Genomic DNA, 21038 nt, shown 5'->3' with positions numbered 1-21038 from the left:
CGCAGCAGTAATGGTCTGGGAGGCTCCGAAACGCTCAGCTTGGAAAGTTACACCTGAAGCAAGCAGTATTGTCCGTTCTCCCAGAGAGACGAGTTCTGCGCTGCCAGCGTGCAAACTCCCCTGGCAGCCAGCACACGAGAGGGAAATTTTTTGCCTTTCTTCTTGACTTTAGTAGGAGTCACACGTGTCTCTCTAGAGCAGATGGCCTGGTGTGGCAGTCCTGCCTGAACACAGTGTGGTCCTGCCTCAAGTAGACCAGTACGAAATTTGCCATTTGCTTGAGCTGGAGCAGCGCAGGACTGTCAGCAGGCACCGTGACACGCGCATGGAAGCCCGAGAGGCGTACAATTCCCTGGATTTCACTACACATTAATTTAAAATAATAAGGCCTAGCTTTAAAATATGGAAGTGGTGTCTGATTCAGAGGCATCGTGCATCTAGACTACAAAAGCAGATCCATTTGTGCCGCCTGGATCCAGCAAGCTGTCACATTGAATAGTGTCTTTGAAGACAATAGGATGTCTCTTTTCTGGGCAGGCTGGCCGTACGTGCACTGACCTGACTGAGCATGGAAATAGTCTGGAATAGCTGTTCTGTAATGGCTTTTCTGCAATAGCTGTCCATCTGGGCGCGCTCCTTGCTGAAAGTGTCATTTTTCGATCTGATTTAGAAGTAAGGTAAATTAAATTACAAAAAGGCATTTTTAGTGTAGAATGTGTCTTGGAACGGAGACTTAATGTGCAAACCTTTTGCTGTTAAATTTACTCATGATAACCCCCTCTTGCCCCCATTGGCAAGTCCTAAAAGCTGCCTGAGATAAATAAGCATGTTCATCAGGATCGAAGTTACTGCAAAGTAATAAGGTGCTTCTCTCTAGCAGAATTTATTTCTCCTGCTCTGCTGAAATCCTCAACTTGTCTTATATTTGCATATTTTTGCAGCTAGACGGAGCTCAGCTTTCTTTATCTGATTGGTTTTTGATTTGTATTTCTTTTAAAGCGCTCTCACTTTTATATTCTTTGTAGTGGTAATGATAGTAGTTCTCTTACCTTGCTTTTAAGTTACACGTATGAAGGCATGCTGGCTAGCTGAAGAAATTTGTTAAATGACACTATTTATTCTAAAAAGTCAGTAGCATTAAATATAATTTTGGTGAGGAAACAGTTAAGAAACTTCTTGGTTCTCCCCCTGCCATTAGTTTGAGCCAGGAGACAGCTCTCCTGACTTGAATCCTGGATCAGCATGTTGGCTCCACTGAGCAGTAATAGAGGAAAAAGAAGAAGAGAAATGTAAAAATGATCTATAAGCAAGAATGTCTCTATATATAGAAGTTTTCTGTGAAGCACCAGACACTCTTTAAAATTTAATGGCAAATTGGCCCAAATCATGCAGTGCTTACAAACTATACTGAACTTGTTCTTTTTGCTCCAAAGATGCATTGACGTGGTTTTTTTGGAACTACACAATCAGTCTTGAACAAAAATGATCGGTTCCGTTACATCCAGTTATTTGTACTGCTTCCTGTATTGCTTGGTACTTAACTATTATTGCACATCATGTATAAAACTTAATAAACAGTGAAGGTAGTTGATTGTGCTGACTTGGGGTGGCGGAGGCAGGGAGTAGATGGTCTAGGATATATGGAGAATAAGAAATTAAATTATTGTAACGCTTAGCCATGTGGGGAGGTAAGACCTTTGTTTTCTCCTAAATCCTTCTGCGTAGTTCTCCTGCAGTTGTAATCCTGCCTGCATATTCAAAAAAAAAAAAAAATGCTGCTTGCCCTTACTCCATTTGCAGGCTTAGCGGATAGGAAAGGACAGAAAAATGGAAGAAGTTTTTTACTCGCTGCCTCTCAGTCTCCTCCCTTGCTTACAAGAGCAAGTATGTGAGGACACAGAGGGTAATTAGCTGCATTTTTAGAACAGGAATACATCTTGTTTCCTGCTGCAAGGAAGAATCTGGGATGGGATAAGGAATTCATTCTCGAGGCTGCACAGCAATGAACTCTTGCTTGCTCAAGGCAGCTTGGAACACTAGGAGCGTAGCCAGTAAGTACAATGTGGTTGGGTTTTGCTTGGTAGAATGTCCAACATTAGTCATTACAGCAAGGCATTGCGTGTAGGGAGCTACAAGAATGCTGCTTGGTGTTTAATGATAGTTGAAAAGCAACCAGGATATTGGAACCTATGAAGGATGAAATATGAGAGAGACCTGGAAACATCCCGATGGATCTGCGTAATACTGAAGACACATCAGTTCCCTCTATATTGGCTTTTGGCTATTTGATCACACAAGAAACAATACAGGACTTTGTGTTTCAACTGTTTCCACTCAAACCTGTTTTGCTGGTTTTACTGTTGTGAAGGATGGAGTTCTTTATTGTCTTCATCCCACTATGCAGGAGGATGCTCTGTTTTATTAGTGGACTATTGGTAAGAAACAGTGGAAGTATAAGAGCTGAGTTTATCACTGAAGTGTTGGACCAGGAAAGTATCAAGAAGAGCAGCTGATGAGATTGTGTACCCGTGGTTCCCAGGAACCTGCAGTTTCTGTTGTCCTGATGAAGGAACTCAGGACAGCGCCATTTAAAAAGTAATTCTTTTCTAGCTGTCATCACATACTAGTGTGTAGGGTACGGTCAACAAAAGCTTCATCACTCTTGTTTAAAGATGACCAATATCAGATATATCTGTTACACTTTTGAAATTCTTAACTGTCTATAACAGAGAGAGGGAATTACATCTTTCTCTAGTGTTCGTCAAGTATATCCAGTGGTTACAAAAACAGGTGACCTAAATGAGCAGAAGACAAGCATGAAACCTGACTGACCTCGTGCAGTAGACTCTATTGTTCCCTTCCATCTCAAATACAGGGATTCCTTTCGTTGCTAAAATATGAGCAATTTGAGCTGCTGCTTGTTTGGCAGGATGGCAGCTGAGCTCTGCTCACAGCGATAAGAGTGCAGCCTCTGTTAGCTTCTTGATCGCTGCATTATGCAAGCAGACTATTACTGAGCAAAAGGCTTTTAAAGAGGCATTTGGAGGATTGTGTTCATCAGAAGGCGGTGTAATGTGAATAAGGCAAGCTGGACACAAGTTCCCCCTAGTGAGGGAATCAATAATAGCTTCTGCTCAAGGAGGTAACTAAAAATAGACAACGAAGATAATGAAATTTGCTATATTACATTTGTATGTGTTTCTGTTTGTGTGTGAATTAAAAGGGTTTAGAGATGGTAAAAGAAGTATTGGAAGTATGATGGAAGGTCCTTCCATTTTTTTTTTTTTAAACAGGACTTTTATATCTCTTGTAGTCTTAAAGTTTCGTTTTACATAGTTGTGTATTTGAATAGTTGGTGCATGTGCTCACGGTCTGAAGTAGCAGTTTTCTCAGTCCCAGACCTTGCAGAAAAAAAAAAACAACTGTGAAGTTTAAGCTTACAGGAGTTTTCTTACCAAGTGGCCTTTTACGCACAAGATAGAAGCAAGATTTGACCCTATGGGCTATTTTTTCACCTTATCGTTCAGAGCTGTTAGTACTGTTAGTATTACATTTTCCCCAAAAGTGCATGTGTAGAAAACACAACAAGAAAGTGGGGAAGAAGAATCTACTTTTCCTAGTTTATTCAGAAACTTCACACGTAACTGTGGACCATTCAATTCTACTCTTCTTGATAATGCTGCCCTAAAAGAGGTAAACTAACAGCTACATCAAGGTGTTCTGATACAACAGTTACGGATGTCATGTGCAAGTCTATGCACGCAGGTTTTGGTCTTTTTGGTACTGTGAATCAAAATTTTTTATCTTGTATGACTTTCTGTATGAAATAACAGATTGTTGCTACCCTATACAGACTGGAAATGATACTTGGAAAACTGAAAATTATGCCAGTAATTCCTTTCCCCTGTTGCCCACAAATTCAGTTTGGTTTCAAATACAGTCTCTATATGGCAATGATAGTCACCTAGATCTAGAAATTCTCTCAAACCTGTATTTTTTTGAACAACCTTTCACTATATTTAGATGAGTTTATTATTCAGCCAAAGATGGTGGAGTTTAAGGGTGTACTTATATAGCAAAAATCAGTAGTAGAGAGGAAATAAATATTCAGAAAAGTCATTCTCAGGTGTACAGGATTTGCACAGATTGATAATCTAAGAAACACAGAGGAAATCATCAGGATCTCAGTGGTATTAAAAAAAAAACCCCAAACAGCAGCAGCAGCAGCATTTCTTCTGTGTTCTGCAGTCACCACAAAGTGTACAGATGACTCTCATTCACAAATGCTCATCCTTAGTCCTGAGTGACGTCTGATGAAAAGCACCGTTTCAGGAATTACACACAGGAGACTATTTAATGGAAAGGGAATCGCAAGTACAAGATGCAGCTTGCCTTTAAAGTGAGCATTTGAAGCTGAGTAGGGTGAATGCAGCACTCTGACCCCCCTTTGCACAGAAATACAGAGCTGCCCTGCAGAAGTGCAGAGAGGTTTATCCCTTCTCTGCATGCAGATCAGCCGTCCTTCTAGTGGCCACCAAAGTGTGTGAAGAACCTCCTTAGTGAGTTAATGCCCTCTGTTTCGGCACCTGCTGGTGATGCCAAGCCAGGACTGCAGCTTCGGGAAATGCCACTTGGTGCCAGGGTGGCTTCCCAGCGGCGGTTCTCAGTGTCCAGGCCAGTGATGCAGATCTCCCTGCCCTCCGCTCACTTCTCCACCAGGCTGGGGTGACTGGTCACACAGACCCATGCGACAGATCTGTTACCTGTAATCTGATTATTTAATTCTCAGCAGTGCATGGTAGAGCAATCCTGAGTTTCTTTCAAAGAGAACAAAGATGGGAGCAGTCTGCAAGTCATACTGGACATTTAATATATCAGAAACTAAGGTGAATTTTTTCTCATACAGCCCCAGAATCTGAGGTCTTGATGAATTACAAAAAGGCAAACAACTGATTCAGTTGTAAAGATTTTTCGTAGCTCAATTCTTACAACAAAATGTATTTTCTGCAAAGAGAACAGCTCTCAACTAATACAGATTGTCAATCTGGACTATTTAAGAGTTTTGTTAACCTTAAACACAGTGCTTTAAAATTGTCAGTCTTACCTATTTTTAAATGATCATTTGATAATTCTGAAAAATCTATTATATTTCCTTTGAGAAACATGTTTTAAAAACCTCATCATCCATTACCAAACAGTATTCCCGGATGTATACGTATTCTGAATGACTAACATTGCTGAATCAAAGTGATGGTTCCACTTAATTATACACTTATTGGCAATGGCATTCATAAGCTTGTTCTCTGTGTAGGAAAACCAACATTTTGAGGAAGTATTTTCTTCAGTCTTCCAGAAGATGACAGACAGAACTGCTAGAAAGGTCGTGTGCAGAACTCACATGTGGTCTGGGAGATAATGATGGCTCTTCAAATACAGTTTTTAAGTCTACATATAGTCAGCTTCAGAAGAATCCTTAAAAAAAGAGGAATCTATTATTTAACTATTCTAGTTATTTTCTTTAACCTTTTTTGAAGCTTGATTAGTTTTATTTAATCTTAAATGGTTTTTGTATACCAAGCTGCTGAGAAGGCCACGGGGATGATTGCATGTGGGAGCCCTCAGATGCCAGCGACAAAAAGGCACCATCTCCCACTTCACAGCAATGCGCGCAACAGCACACCGAGAGGTTTTCTTACTGCTTGCTTTTCCACTTGTTTGCAGAGGCAGGCAGGCGTGGGTATATCTGTAACACCTTCCTACACCCTTTTTATTTACAGGGACATGGCTGAAGAGTAGTTTGGGCCTTGTACAACAAGAAGGAAATCAGTTGACTTGGACTTATATTGCACCTCAGCTGGGCTACTGGGTTGCAGCTATGTCACCTACTATGCCAGGTGAGATGGAATTGAATTTTATTGATATTCCCAGCATTGAGTAATTATTTATTCATATATAATGTTTATATTTTTCAGAATGACCTCATCTGAGATGCCACAGCTTGATCAATAATGGATTATTAGAAAACAGAAATCTGAAAGTAAAGGGCTAAAATCTTTTGGGGATTGTGGGGGGCAACCCATGTGCTCAAAATCTCTGAGTCATTTCAATGGGAAACTTTTTAAAGTGTTCCTGCTTTGATGCATTTATGTCATCACTGCCTGGTAGAGCCATTGCTAGAAAACAAGAGGAGTTATAACATCAATGTATTGGTGTTCCAGCAGGTAGAAAAACATGTCCTGTGAAGTTTCTGTACAGGAACTCCCAAAGAAATGGATTCACCTAAGACCAACATCATCCTGGGTTAGACGTTTACTAATGGATTGATTGACTGTAACTTTTTTTTTCTTTTAAACTGAAGATGCCCATTTTCCCCTGCATCGTCTTGGTGACCGATAATTTACACCACAAATAATTTAGTGTAGAAGTTCTAGGAAGTGTATTGGCAGAGGGGCATTGATAGGTGAGCTGACTGGTTGCCTTCTGCAAGCCTCTAGGCATCACTGTAGAAAATCACTTTGAACTAGGCATTACATGCACTTCTGTGTCTGGGAGATTATTATTAATGTTGCAACTTGCTCTTCCTTTTTTTCTGTTTATGGCTGCCTTGGATTTCTTAGTTCTTCAGCCACCAATAATCAGAGATACCTCTGCGCATGAAAGAGCCAATCAATCAAACAAAAAAATCCTCCTCTTACAGATTTTCTTTATTAGGTTTTCTGGATGAAAACCAAATACAGTAGAAATTAAAACATTCTTGCTTTGGCTGTGCAACCTAAATAAACTATATCTAACAAACAAAACAAACTCTAACATGAGGACTGTTTTTACAGTTTGTTTGTATATGCCATTAAGTTGTTTCATGATATGCAGAGCATTTGGAGGTTTTTGTTGTATTATACCTTATGCAAGCTTTTTATTTGAGGCTATATTAAATGAAACTGCTTAAATATTCAGCTGATTCATTGCTGAACTGAGTTTAGAGGCAGGCGCAGATCTGAATAAGCTATCACATTGAATTTAATGGAATTTTACAAAATAATTGTACTTTAAGAAAAAGCAACTGCTCTGAGTCAAACGTTTCCCAGTACAGGCCTGCCCCAGACTGCAAGGAAGTTACGCTAGTCATGAAATTGTGCCTGTAACTGTAAGGTTAGAAGGCCTGTAACTCTTAACAGGAGAAGGCTTATTTGTCCTTGCAGTTTAACTTGTATGGCAGAATTTCCATTTGTATTTTACTTTTCCTTCTTTCTGGGTTCCTAAAACTTTTTTTTGCAATGGGAACAACATTTTCATGAAAAATTCAAGTGATTTATCTCTTATTCTTTTTGCTTAATGTCCTGAAGCAACAGTATTAATTATGTAAAAGTAGTGGTGGGACAGAATGTATAAATATTTAGATTTCCCAAATGCAATATACTTGATGTTATTTTAAATTGGGTTAATGTATTTTTGCTTATTTTATCTCCTCATTGAATCTATTTGATGGACAAAAATGAGCTTTATGTTCCTAGCAGTGGCTCTACAGACCACTTAAGATCCACAGAGGAAGTTTTACAAACCTCATGATCTAGAACCTTAATGTTGGCCAAGTTTGCTGACTTTCACAGCACGTGCATGTTACTCTGCCAGCTGGTGCTGTACCTCCTTGCCCACAGATGAAAATTTGGACCTTTATTACAAAATCATGATAAGGATTTTACAAACCAACAGGGTTACACATGCATAATTGTGAACAGATGCTGTCCACATGTGTGCATTCCTTTGTATGTTAGAACATTTACTAAGCATTATTGAAACCTGGAGTTACAACACTGTTTCACTAGCAGCCTGTTGTTTAAAGCTACTGAAGATCTGCTTGGCTTGGCTTGATCTAGACTTAAGAGCAGCACAAATGTTGGTAAAGAGAAGTCGTTGGCCACATGCTGCTACATGCATTACAGTGCTGGAAGATGCTGTGATGGCTTTTCTCCAGTGATGAGAGCTTTGGCGCACTGTGTCAGCATCAGGACCTGGAAGGCAGCATTCACTGGTGCATGCTCCTATGGAAACTAACTGCTTTTCCACAGAATTCTGTATTTGGACTTGCAGTCATGAAAACCAGCACATGCTTTCTCCACAACTTGCTCCCTTTTCCAGAGGTGGTGTGCTCAATAGGCACCAGGGCTATGAGTGGCAGCATTGCTCACTTAGCATCCTGGTAACAAGGGAAGATGTCCCTCTCATTGTATAAAGTGTTGTTCCCCTTCCTGTTTGCAGGTTGTTACAGGTCTAAATTCTCTTTTCTGGCCTTCCAGGTCCCGTTGTAACACACGACATTACCAGCTATCACACAATGTTTCTTTTGGCAATTTTAGGCGGGATGGCTCTCATACTTCTAGTCTTGCTGTGTCTCCTTTTGTATTATTGCAGGTAAGATTCACCATCCTGGTTACTTAGTTCATGTTGGAAAGATAAGCTTTTTTGTGCTCATGAAATTAAAAGCTTTTGTAATGAAGCATTTTTACTTGGGGGGGTGGGGAAAGCAAGCAAGCACTTGAAGAAGAAAGAAACAGTGAGATCAAATTTCGTATGTTCCTGGTTACATGCAGCATATACAATCCCTGCCTTCAGTAGGATGGTAGTTGAATGAATCACACATACCCGTACCTGTGTTTTCCTTGTAAAATGTTCTAAAACCTCCTATCGAGCATAGGCATAGGTCCAAGGTCTCTGTCATTGTACCTGTTCTGCACTTGCAAGTGATCTTTTTATTAGTCTTATATCAAAACAAACGTTAAACTTTTATCAGCAAGTGTATATTAATGAGTGATTTTGTATTTGCCTCCTCCAGACATTTGCTCCAATTTGTAGTTGGTGCTTGAGATATTTCCCAATTGACATTAATTATTCTTTAATTTTATCTTCACTGCTGGGATAAACTTTTAATTGTTAAATTATGTAATAAAAGCTCAACTCCCCTAATATTAATCACTGCTTAAAAATCTCCCATTAAGACACACTTGCTGTTCTTGTTTCTGTGTACAACAGTCATAAATGTGTAACTTCTTTTGTTACTGGCTTTTATAGAAGAAAATGTTTAAGACCACGTCAGCATCACAAGAAACTGCAACTTTCCACAGCACTGGACACTTCTAAGAAGGATCAAGCAACCTCTATGTCCCATATAAATTTAATATTTTCACGTCGCGAGTCAGAATTTCCTGGTGGGCTGTCTGTTGCTAGCAATGGACACACTGAAAACTCAGGTGCAAAGGAATTAATCAGTGCTGTCCACATGGAGATGGTATCACCTAGTGGAGAAGCAGATATGCATACACCTATGCTCAAACACTCATTCAGTACTTCCCAGGAGTTTAGCTCCCGAGAGGAACTGCTCTCTGACAAGGAGAAAGACAAGAGCAGAATTTCCTTGGATGACCTGACTCCCAGCGGGTCTCTGAGAAAAGACTACCACAAATCAGCAGATAGTTTTCCTTTAAAGCCAAGAAAATCTACAGAAACAGCTGAAGGCTATGAGTCCCCTATCAAAGACGAGTATAGGAGAAGTTACAATGCTATGCTGTCTCAGCCTTTATTTGAAAAGCAAGAGAGAGAAATTCAAGTATCTATGAACCATATTGCTACTGGAAGTAAATACAATATTCAGGAACAAATATACCCCACACCTTCAGCCCCTGAAAAAGAGCTGCTGGACTGCAGACCTACTGATTGTATGATGTCTCGTTCAGTTGATCACCTTGAAAGACCTACATCTTTCCCTCGACCAGGTCAGTTAATCTGCTGCAATTCCGTTGACCAAGTCAATGACAGTGTTTACAGAAAAGTTTTGCCTGCATTGGTCATCCCAGGTCATTACATGAAATTGCCAGGAGACCACCCTTTTGTTAGCCAGCCACTGGTTGTCCCAGCTGACCAGCAGATTGATATAGAAAGACTTCAGGCTGAGCTTCCTAACCCCCATGCACGGCTTTTTCCACACCCTCCGCAACAGCTGCAACCCCAACAGTTAGCATCCCAAGCAATATCTCAGCAACATTTGCAAGACGCAGGTGCAGCTGAGTGGAGTCAGCAGAATGCTTCTATGTCTGAATCTATTTCCATTCCTGCCTCACTTAATGATGCATCCCTGGCTCAAATGAATAGTGAAGTGCAGCTTCTTACAGAAAAGGCTTTGATGGAATTAGGAGGTGGAAAGCCATTGCCTCATCCTCGAGCATGGTTTGTTTCTCTAGATGGACGTTCAAATGCTCATGTTAGACATTCATACATCGATCTCCAAAGAGCTGGTAGGAACGGGAGTAACGATGCCAGTTTGGACTCTGGTGTTGACATGAATGAACCAAAATCTGCCCGAAAGGGAAGAGGAGAACATCTGTCTGTGCCACAGAGTCACCCACCAGTGCAAGAGCACCAGCAGAGAGAGCGGAAGGTTTCAGATAGCACAGCTTACACACAGCTTGTGTACTTGGATGATATGGACCAAAGTGGCAGCGAGTGTGGAACAGCAGTTTGTAGCCCTGAGGACAATGCTCTACGATGCCTACTAGAAGGCACTGGTAAGAGAAGTGGTGTGCAGCTGCCCAGCCTGCAGGAGGAAACAAGAACTGTGGACACCAAACCAGAGCCATTAACTAGTCCTGAACATGGAACATCAGTTCAAGATGAGGAGGAGGATGAGGAGGATGAGGAAGATGACCAAGGTGAAGATAAGAAGAGTCCTTGGCAGAAACGAGAGGAAAGACCACTAATGACTTTCAATCTAAAGTGAGCTATTGTGAAAATCCACCATTCAGTGGAGTATAAAATTGCCAAATATTCTTTCTGTGGAAGTGCTTGATTTTTTTTCTTTTTTTTTTTTTGTTGTGGAGAGAAAAGAGAAAAACAAACTGTGGTGAGCAACATTTGAAAGAACTTAAATGCATTACTGTGTAAATGTTAGAAAAGAATTAAAATCATTCCTCTGATTTAATGGCTGCCTCCAGTGAGATAGCTGAACAAAGAGTGTGATTGTTATTCCATATACTTGATATTGGTCATCCAGGATGTTGAAAATACTGACAAATTGTTTTGGTTGGTTTATGACCTCAATCTCCTTGTGAATGGGAGCTGGTAAAGCTTTTGTTTTGTAGGCCAATTTTATGTTGATAATGCTACTGAAAGTATCTTAAAAACACGAGTTTGACACATGGTGTCCAAAATTGTGCATTATCTCAATGAAAGGCTATGCATTGCTGCTTTTAGTAATATTTTGCTTATACTATGCTTTTCTTAATTTTACAAGTTGGTTGTAAACATTTTATGTCCTTTATTATAAACTACTCAGCAATTTATTTTAATGTAAAACTGCAGGAAACTTGAGTAGCATCCCTTAGCATTGAAGCCTTTTTATGAAACCAAACTGAACTTTGTGTCGACTAAGATTCCTCCAATTCTGGTCCCATTTACTCAAAGTGCCTTTTTTACAGTAACAATGAACAGTCCCTTCTTTTGCTAACTCCTTTTAATTGACCCCATTTGGGATTTTATAAACTTCTGAACTTCTACCTTTTATTTTAAGCTGCATGCCAAGAATCCCATTTTGTGCTGAGCATTTCTCATTTCAATACAGTGTATTCTGTAGCTATCATGTATATTGTGGATTCTGTTTAGCCAGGATAGACTTAGAAGACATTTTAAAGGGCCCAGAGTAGCCAAGAAGATAGTTTCATTGACTGTATATATTGTTAGTTTCCTCTGGAATCATATGAGCTAATCATGCTCATATAAAATGGACTATAGACCGAGCAAGTGGACTGAATGTGTCTAGAAAATTAAAAAAAAAAAAAAAAAAATGTACTATCCAAAAGTGCCAGAATGACTCTTCTGTGCTTTCTCCATACAGAGCTGCTTGGTTATCCAAAAATGATAATGGAAAATAAACTGCAAAAAATATCTTTGTGGATTTTTTCCTCTGTTGGTGGTCATCACATTATTTTATATTATTTAATAAGAAAAATACTTTGGTTTCACTTTTGCTGTGCATATTTATGCTTGTGTGACTTACTACCACACTTTCTTCTGCAGTTCTCATGAACTTCAGTCAATACAGAAATTTAGACCCCTTTTCAGAAAAGTGTCCTCCCTATCTTGATAAATTCATAACTATTTGCTAAAGCATCACTAAAGACTTTGGAAATGAAATCCTAGTATCACCAAAATTGTCTATGGAGTCACACTTCCTGTGGGACCAGTTTTCTCTCAGAGATTTCTGTGGGTACTCACACTTATTGCACACTTCTCACTTCTTCATCAATTGGGTTCAAAGAAGGGAAAGTATGTGACTTCCACTCTTGTGGGAATCCTTCATATACTTTTCAGTTTATCACGTTTCATTCAATTATTTTTATGCAGCATTAGCAGCAGTCATGCTTAATAAAGTTAATTATTATGTAATATCTAAAGTGATTAGAGAAAGTGTTATGTAGTTCCTTTTTAATTTTCAATAATAAGCCCTGATTCAGATTCATTGCTCTTTTTTTTTTTCAGTAGATTTCAAGGTTTTCTTAGGAGGCCAGTGTTGTATTTTCCATCTTACTGACTGTCTTACCTGGGAGTCTGAGCTCAAGCCAGGAACTGAATCCCAATTTCCAAGTTCCCAGTGTAGTGCTCCTCTCCATCCACAAAGCCACATCACCTCTGTTCTGCTTTAATTCATGTTTAGAAGTGGTATATGTGGTAAAAGAAATCAAAAATCATATTTGTGGAGTGCATAGAATATTGAAATCACCATATTAGCAGTAATTTCCGTTCTAGTCAGCGCATGCATTCCAGGTCCTTTCCTCTTCTGTTCAGAAATTTTGCTACTGACTACATGTGAACTGGCTCTGGGGTCTGGGTTACTTACTGTTGTTCTGCGCAAGGTCACTGAACAGAAAAATACTACTTTAAAGGAATAGCATTTATCAGATGTCAGTAAGTTCTGGTAATACAGTGTCACTTATTAATCAGAATGCTGCATCAAGTAAACATTCTGGTTAAAATTTCCACATACTAGAATTATTATGCTATTTAATTTTCAACTTTCTGTTGTCTTAAATCTGTCATTTTTTATTAAATACTTTTTCAGATTCATTTGCAAAGTTTCCATCGTTGCTATCTTGTAAAGTGAGATTGTTGCTATTAAACTGCAGTGGTTTGTTTCTTTAATTGTGTTGGGTTTATGTTCAAAACACATAGTTTGATGGTTTGATGATTTGTGGTCCTAATACAGCAAATATATTTGAACAAACAGTGTGGATGTTTTGCAAATCTTCTTTAAAATAGCAGGGGTTTTTAATTGCTGTGCTATCACCAGCCATATAGTAGTTTGATTTTGCAGAATATATAGTTTATGAAATGTAATTCTCAGTATATCCAACACATCTGAGCTACATGTTAAGTGAAATTGGAACAGAGTAACACAGATCAGATTAAGGGTTGAGATTAGAGTGCGTCCATTGTATGCACTTTGTGTAATCTTAAAGTCCAGTGACAAGTTCTGTGGTTTAATTTTCAAAAACATACTGAGGAAGATAGTTTGGTAAAATATGAAGAAATTTTGTTGCTTATATTTTGCAGTTGCAAAGTGAAGCAAGTACCAATAAAGGTAATAAAACATAGAAAACAAAGTATAACTTGAACAGGTGTCGGCATCAGCAGCCCCAAGGGATCTTAGTCCATGTAGAAGATAACCTAGAAAAGCACTTGTTTTCTTATTTTTTGATGCCAAGTATTAATGAGGAAAAAATGCAAAAGATTGTAATGACAAAACTTTTTTAAGAAGTAATTACAATATATTGGACTTAATACTAGGAACAGGTCTTCAATTAATCTATCAGCAATCAGTATTTTCAAATGGATAATGAGTGAAAGAGTAAAGATCATTTTTAAATCTTAGGTTATATTATCCAAAGTCCTTTTATATCATAGGGGCTGTTGGGAATTAATACCCTCATGAAGAGTCCATTCACTTCATGGTTTTCCCCCAGCTCCCACTTTGTTCCCACTGAAATACTTGCTTCTCAAAGCTTATTAAACTTTCTGTAAAGCACCTTGACTTATTGTGATAATGACCTTTTATTATTTGATTAAGTGCTTCTTCAGGGTAGCAGCACGCTAAAACCTCTACAAATGGGGGGGGGGGGGGAAATGGCTCCTGCCTCAGAGCATTTGCAATCTTAACACATTACACAAATACACAAAATTTTACTGAGCAGTTGACAAAAGAACCCCCACCATTTAGAAATTGCTCGTGATGCTTTTCTCTCTTATAGGAAGGATTGAGTAGCTTTAGCAGAGTGATTTAAGCACTCCTGAAATACCTCGGCAGTATTTGCATTTTCTGCCCTTCATCCTATCCATGAATGCTCTGGAGGACCAATTTTATGTCAATATCCTAAACCAGCAAGGTTGAAATTGGTAAGAAATTACATGTCCCATGTAGGGTTTAGCCTGTAGAATAGTACAGGTGTACATGAGAAAGTGTTAGATTAGATATTTACTCTTTCTCTAGGAAGGTCCATAGTGAACCAAAAAAGGCATTTTCTTAACCAAAGAGAATTCACCTGATTAAAGCTTGTTATAACACCATACCTCTTAAATTATCAATAGGCTGTAACATGGGGCATGGGGCACAGTAGCATCCATCCAGTACAGCCTTGGACTTGGTCAACTGAGGAGAATAATCTCAGTTTGCTTTTCTAAAATGTATGGGCGACAGGTAAAAGGGGATTTTTAATCAGTGCTGCCGTTTGGGTCTCTCTAGCATTTGAAATTCTTAAAGTTGGCATCTCTGCCACCTGGTGGTGAACTGTTTCTCTGTACGTACTGTGTATAAAACACAGTTTGTAATTTCAATATAAGCACAATTTATAACTTCAATAGCACCAGCAGGCAGCAGGCACGAGATCATCAGTTGGTTCATGGGCCTGCTGTCAGTCCCAGTGCAGAGATCCCTGTCAGCTTGAGACCTTGCCCAGCGTCAGCTGGGGCAGTATTCAGCTTATAGCATCTGCATTCAAATCAGAATGCATCATCACTGATGGCAGTGTAGTCTGTTCAAGTGTAAATGTGCCTGTTTTTTCTCAGCTCAGGAATAGCACCTTTGTTTTACATTAAAATAAAGTTAAAATAATTTTAACTACTGATTGTTTTAAAAGTTGAGAAAAGTAAGAGCATCTCTATTATTATTTTCCTGTTCCTCTGCTTACAGACAAATGTAAGGTGGCTGGTTCAGTCCTAACCTTACTTATATTATTGATATATGATATATATAATATGATGAGATATCCTATATCATGATATATATAGATAGATGACATTTTCATGATATACAACTGGTATTTTCATTTCCAGGCTGCAAACTATTTGGAATTGGAGCTTTGGGTAGACGAGTAGGCAGCAGCCAAGTGCCATTTCAGACTAGAGGGGCATTTTTTTTTATGTTACTCATGTAATTCCAGCTGGTAAACTGGCACCAGGTACTGTCTTCTATTTGACAGCAGTAACAGAAAGGGTATCTAGTTCTTTTTAGCACTAATCCTCTGGTATCCACAGGTTATTAGTTTGCAAAATGTGGCGCCTGGTCTATTATCACTTAACTGAAGTACTTCTTGTTTTATTGATGTGCTTTTCTTCTAGGAATTAACAGTGCCAGTTAGTATGTTTGATCATTAAATATCTCTTCTGCCTTGGAAACTTACAGCCGCAGGGAATGAAAATGTGATGACAACAGGGAGGTACAAATGAAATACTTGTTTACAGTTTATTTTTGTAATTGTGGAGAGAAGGACTTGGTGTTCACATGACTGGAGATACAGACTCATGAATAAACCCAACTGAGGAACAGCCCTGCCAGTTTTATACGATAAAGGTAGGAAATGGTGCTTGAAATACTGCTATGGGACGAGAAATGCCACTTTCAAAGGAATAGCTGGTCCTGCTGCAGGAGATGTTGGGCATCAAAGCTGGAAGAAATTATTTCAAAGGGCTGCTGTTGTAAGTGTTGGGTTTTAAAGGGTTTTGGTGATTTAGTGGTTGTAGGGAGTTTAAAAAAGCCTTAATGTTGCTGCCTCAGGAGTGTCTTCTCCCCAACACTTGCCAGATTTTCATAAGCACGCTTCTGGCAGCGTTGGCCCCTGAGCTTCTCTCCCTGGGTAGAAACCCATCATTGCCCTACTCTTATGCTGGAGCTTACAGCTCTGGCTGTGGCATATGCACCACAAGCTACTCCAGGTAGATTCTGTTCCCTACACGTTTCTTCTGGAAGTTTTTCATCGATAAAGGAAAAAGCCAAACCACATCTCAAACTCAGGAAAATCCGCATGAAAAGAAAGTAACACAGCAGGAGATTTGCCCACGTAGAATTTGCCCTTACCTACGTGCTTAGGGCAGGGCCTTTCTCCCTGTGTCCCCTGCCCCTGGAAATGAGAGAGGCTGCAGGTCTTGGCTTCCCTCTCCCCTGTCTCCCTGTGCCATTAGATCTACCTTGAATTTAACACCTCAGAATCCTGTATCAACACAGTAACAATGAGGGAAGCAGAACACCACAGCCAAGTTCCCCCATATGATGAGTGTTTTTGAGGGTTGGACTGGTCTTTTATTCCTTGAAATCAGCAAAGTATACCGACATAAATGTATGCGTCTGTGTGTGCGTGCGCATGTGTGCATGTGCACATATATGTATGTAAATGCATTTAAAATAAAAGCTGGCTTAAATGCTAGTTTCAGCATTTCGACATCAACTGATGCTAAAGTAAAGATCGCTGACTGGAAGAACCAGCATAAGAGCTCATAAAGGCTTCTATTAATTAACTTAATTGTCCTTGTGGTCTGACACTGCAAGGTCAAAGCTGTGCTTGATGCTGAGCTGCTGCTGGGCCTATGTCCCCGACTTCCATGGGATTTATTCACACTTGTCTACTAGCCTAGATCTGATGTATAAATTTTGTGATTAAAGCTTCTTTAATGTCTATATTTTAAGTAATGGACTCTGCAATTGTTGCAACATTTGACAGAGGCTTTTCTTTTGCAGAAAGTTCTAAAATTCTGAAGGGTAAAATCTTACTGTAAAATCTCCAAAAAATTTGTGTAGAAATGGAAGAGTTACAATAGAGTCTGATTTCCCATTTTCTTCACAGGGAAGACATTGTGTCCATGAGACACTTCTTAATTCAATGTAATTCTTCATGCAGTAGGTGTGCATCCTGAACAATGCTGTTAATCTGCTTCTAACCACACAGAAGGTATGCAGAACCTTTATTGGCATTATCGGTTTATCTGATTTGTAAGTTAATGGGATACTTCTAGGTGGAGCAACCCACTGAAAATTAGAAGTTATTTTCTGTTAGCTATCATGGAAATGTGGGAAATACAGCATCTACTCAGAAGTCAAAACATACTGTCCCCGAGCTTGTCACCACGAGGAGCATTCTGTTCACCATAAAATACTATTCTCATCCAAGGTCTGCTTGTCTTTAGACTGCAATCTCCCAAGACTGGAAGAGCACCTTTCCAAATAAAAGTGGTTTATGCTAATGGCAGTAAGTAAGGAATACTGAAGTATTTGATAGACATGCCATTGGTTTGCAGATAGCAAAACTTTTAGGTTTCCTTCTCTGGACCTGAATTTGAGAATTATCCTACTCCATATTCTCAAGGTTTCCAGACTCTAGTCTCTGTTTCAGGGTGTCTAACAGCGTTAAATACCCTAAGGCAAACAGGACATGTAGGAGCACCCTAATAGTGCTAGTCTGTTACAAATGCTCTAAGAGTTGTAGGCGGGCTGTAGCCTCCACTCTAGCAGGAAAAAAAAAAGTGCATCTATCACAGGAAAGAGTCCTTTTTTGGGGGGAGATAAAAAACTATCAGAAACAGACAAAAAGAAAACTGGAAACTTTCATTTTGGAAAAATACTGAAATGGTCAAGAGATGAAGACTAATTCACAAATTCTATTGCTCCCCTCATCCAGGATCAGGGAAAGAAAGCATCTTGTCTGTACCTGCAGCCTCCCTGCAAAAAAGGAGTAAGCAGCGGGCACATTGATATGGGGGAATTGCAAAAGGCTGATGGGAGAACTGATTTAGGAACTGACAGGAGTAAATTGGATTGATTTGGAGATTGGATGTGCAGAAGTAATTGCTGCATATTAGTCAGAGCTCTTGCAGCACCACTGTCAACACCATCTTTGTCAATAAATCTGTCACCACTAATTATCATTCACATACATAGTTTGAGAAAGGTCTGAGTTGGAAAAAAACAGACATAGAAATGCAAATTATGTATATATTTGTAATAATCATTATTTAAGAGTTAGTTATGATTATTAAGTATCTTTTAATGTAAAACATGATTTATTTATTTTTTACCTTTTGGGGCTCGACACCCTAGGAACAGAGGAATTGCAATGCTGGAACCAGTCTGAACCTGCATTTGATCTAAGTCTTGTATCCTGCTTCCAACAATCATCAAAACCAGATGCTTCAGAAAACTGGGGAAGAAATCTCTACTAGTTATAATAACCCCACAGGTTAAAAGCCTTCCTATTCTTATCACTTACACCCTTAAGCATGACAGTTTGTATTTATCATACACGTTTTTTAATTTTACAGTATGTTTTCACTATGCATGTAAATGTCTAACCCTTTTTTAATACTGTGTAGCCCACGGCCATTGTCAATGCAGGCACCAGCATGGAGAAGTAGATGCTTCGGTGCAAAAGGTAAGATGTAAAATAGAAGAGGTATGGTATGAGCTGCATTTTAAAACAAAATTAAAAAAAAAAAAAATGTTAGAGTGCAGCAGAGAGTGGACTGTTTTGACAGTGCTTGTCCCCCAGTTTGAATGCTGCAGCCAACACAGGTCAGCAGCAAGTGGGCTGTGGGGACAGGCAAGGCTGCAGCTCACCAAGTGTGGTATGCAGCGGGAGGCTAAAAGGATGTAAAATGGGTGAGACAAACCACAATGATCAGAGACCTGATCTCACATGGATACAAGTGTGCAACACATGGGATCACAAGCACATTTCATTCCCTTGCCATTTCTACCTATTCTGATATTGGCTGTGACAACTATGCAGATGTGTTCTGATGCATTTGTTCAGTGTATTTTGAATCTGTATTCTCTTACCCTTGCATCTCATTCAGAATTAAGAAGGCAGTATTCAAGTTCTCAGCATAAAGAACAGCCAATAAAAAAATAATATTGTGAGGTAGTACTAGTAAGTGCTTGTATGAAGCAAAATCTAAAAGTATTAGTTTGCTCCATAACTTTTTTTTAAATATTAGGAAAATAGAGAAAACACTAAACTATTAGCTAATTTTCAAATTGGATCGCTTTTGCTTCCAATTTACAAGATTACAGAAAGCTCACAGCAAGGTGTTTATTATTGTTACTTGCAATATCAAATCCATTTTAAATTATAAATGCCATGAATATTTCAATGCGATGTGTAAAGGTAGGAGCAGTCCTATGACTACATGAAAATTTCAGGCACTTTTCTTCTGCAGTGTTTAATACTCAGAACACATAGACTAATCAGATGATGCCAATAGTCTGAATGCTGTATTATATATCACTAGCTCACTGAGATGTAATTAGTATGTATCACTAGGCAGGTAAACAAGTCTGCATTATGCCTGAATGCTTGAGGGAAATTGTATCTTAGACTGGCTGGCTTTATTCAATCACAGAGCAGCAAAGAGAAGGGTACGACCCTGACCACGTACTAGACAGTCTCACTTGACAGTTAATCCAACAGGCGAGATCTAACAAACCCCGTACAGACATGGGTGTGAAGGCTTCCCAATCCTCAGTATTTCTTACCGCCAAGCTTAGGTGGCTCCTCCTGCGGTAGCCTAGGGTTTTTCTGAACTCATGTCGGCCACTGAAATGCCCAAAGTATTTGAGTGTTTGTAGGGCTTCGTTTTGAGTCCTGGATTTGGCTGTGGGAATCAATGAGGAAAAAGTTAAACATGGCAACACCAAAGTCCATTTGTGGATCTGGGCCTATACTCATACTTACATTCAAGCTGGCTCCAAGACTCTTAGAATTGTAGGCACAGGTTCATTTTGTGTAGCCACAACAGGCCCATGACTGCATCTGTTACGGAAAACAGAGACACAGAACCTGGAGAAAGAAGTAGGATGGGGAAAGATCCAGAAAACTGGGATTTGTGGTGGTGTAGTGGACACTGGTCTGTTCCTCAGTGGCTGACAGTGGTGGCACCAGCTAGGCAGAGCTACATCTGTAGTGTTTTATTGACCTTTCTCTCTTCCTTTCTTCCCATTTGTTCCCATAAGCAACTGGATATTTTGGCTACATCTAGCTGCAAACCTAGACTCACTACTGATATTCTAAGGAGACCTATGAAAATAACCAACCAACCAATGAGTAATTCATCAAATGCTGGAATTATTTTAATTGATTTCATGATATACTGTTTAGTATTAAGTGAAGTCTATCTCCTGATTAGGAAGCCTATTTTCCTTTATTTTTAATTTTTTAGCTTTTGTGTAAAATGCCTGTGCTTTCTTCTTTTTAATCTTCATAAAATAAAAGGCTTTTATCTTCCTAGTACATCTAGGAAGAGGTCTTTTTAACTAATTAAACCCAATAAATTTACACCTTCACAAACACAGGCTCTTTACCTGGTAAGTTTAAAATAAAATATTTCTGATAGCTTTTTACGGTCTGCTTAGACTGGCGTGAGTGTGTGGGCTGCATCTGCATCACTCGTATGCTGCAGTTTGGGGAGTTCCCGGACATACCCAGCTGCGACAACAGAGGTCTTGGAAGTACAGATGCCCACAGACAGCCTGTTTGGGCACACCAGGTGCCATCCATGCTGCTTACTGTTACAATGCTACATACTCCATGAACTCACTGTGCTTGAGCATGTGGGGTCCTCAAGTTCAGGGGTACGTTTTTTTCACCTTGCTGCTCTAGTTTGGGAAGACATTTATACATGTGATAGCCAACAACTATCCAGTAGTGCAACTGCTGAGCAGTGTCTGTAGAGTG

At 39.3% G+C, this 21038-nt stretch overlaps 1 protein-coding gene across 4 annotated transcripts in view; it reads left to right on the top strand.

The window, feature by feature from the left end:
* FAM171A1 (family with sequence similarity 171 member A1) overlaps positions 1-13212 on the top strand; it is a 92339-nt gene extending 79127 nt beyond the window's left edge. For 2 of the 4 annotated variants that reach the window (XM_054817403.1, XM_054817402.1), the window contains 3 exons: positions 5778-5894; positions 8295-8409; positions 9067-13207. In XM_054817403.1, coding sequence (XP_054673378.1) covers positions 5778-5894; positions 8295-8409; positions 9067-10768 — 1934 coding nt within the window. In that variant the 3' untranslated portion in view covers positions 10769-13207. Of the gene's footprint in view, positions 1-5777; positions 5895-8294; positions 8410-9066 lie in introns of all 4 variants that reach the window. The other 2 variants (XM_054817405.1, XM_054817404.1) reach the window with 2 other exon arrangements.
* Positions 13213-21038: the final 7826 nt, after the last annotated feature.

The sequence above is a fragment of the Grus americana genome, chromosome 2 (genome assembly GCF_028858705.1).
Source record: "Grus americana isolate bGruAme1 chromosome 2, bGruAme1.mat, whole genome shotgun sequence".
Classification (NCBI taxonomy): Eukaryota; Metazoa; Chordata; class Aves; order Gruiformes; family Gruidae; genus Grus; species Grus americana.
The sequence above is the reverse complement of the archived record's forward strand: the minus strand, read 5'-3'. Positions and strand labels throughout refer to the sequence as shown.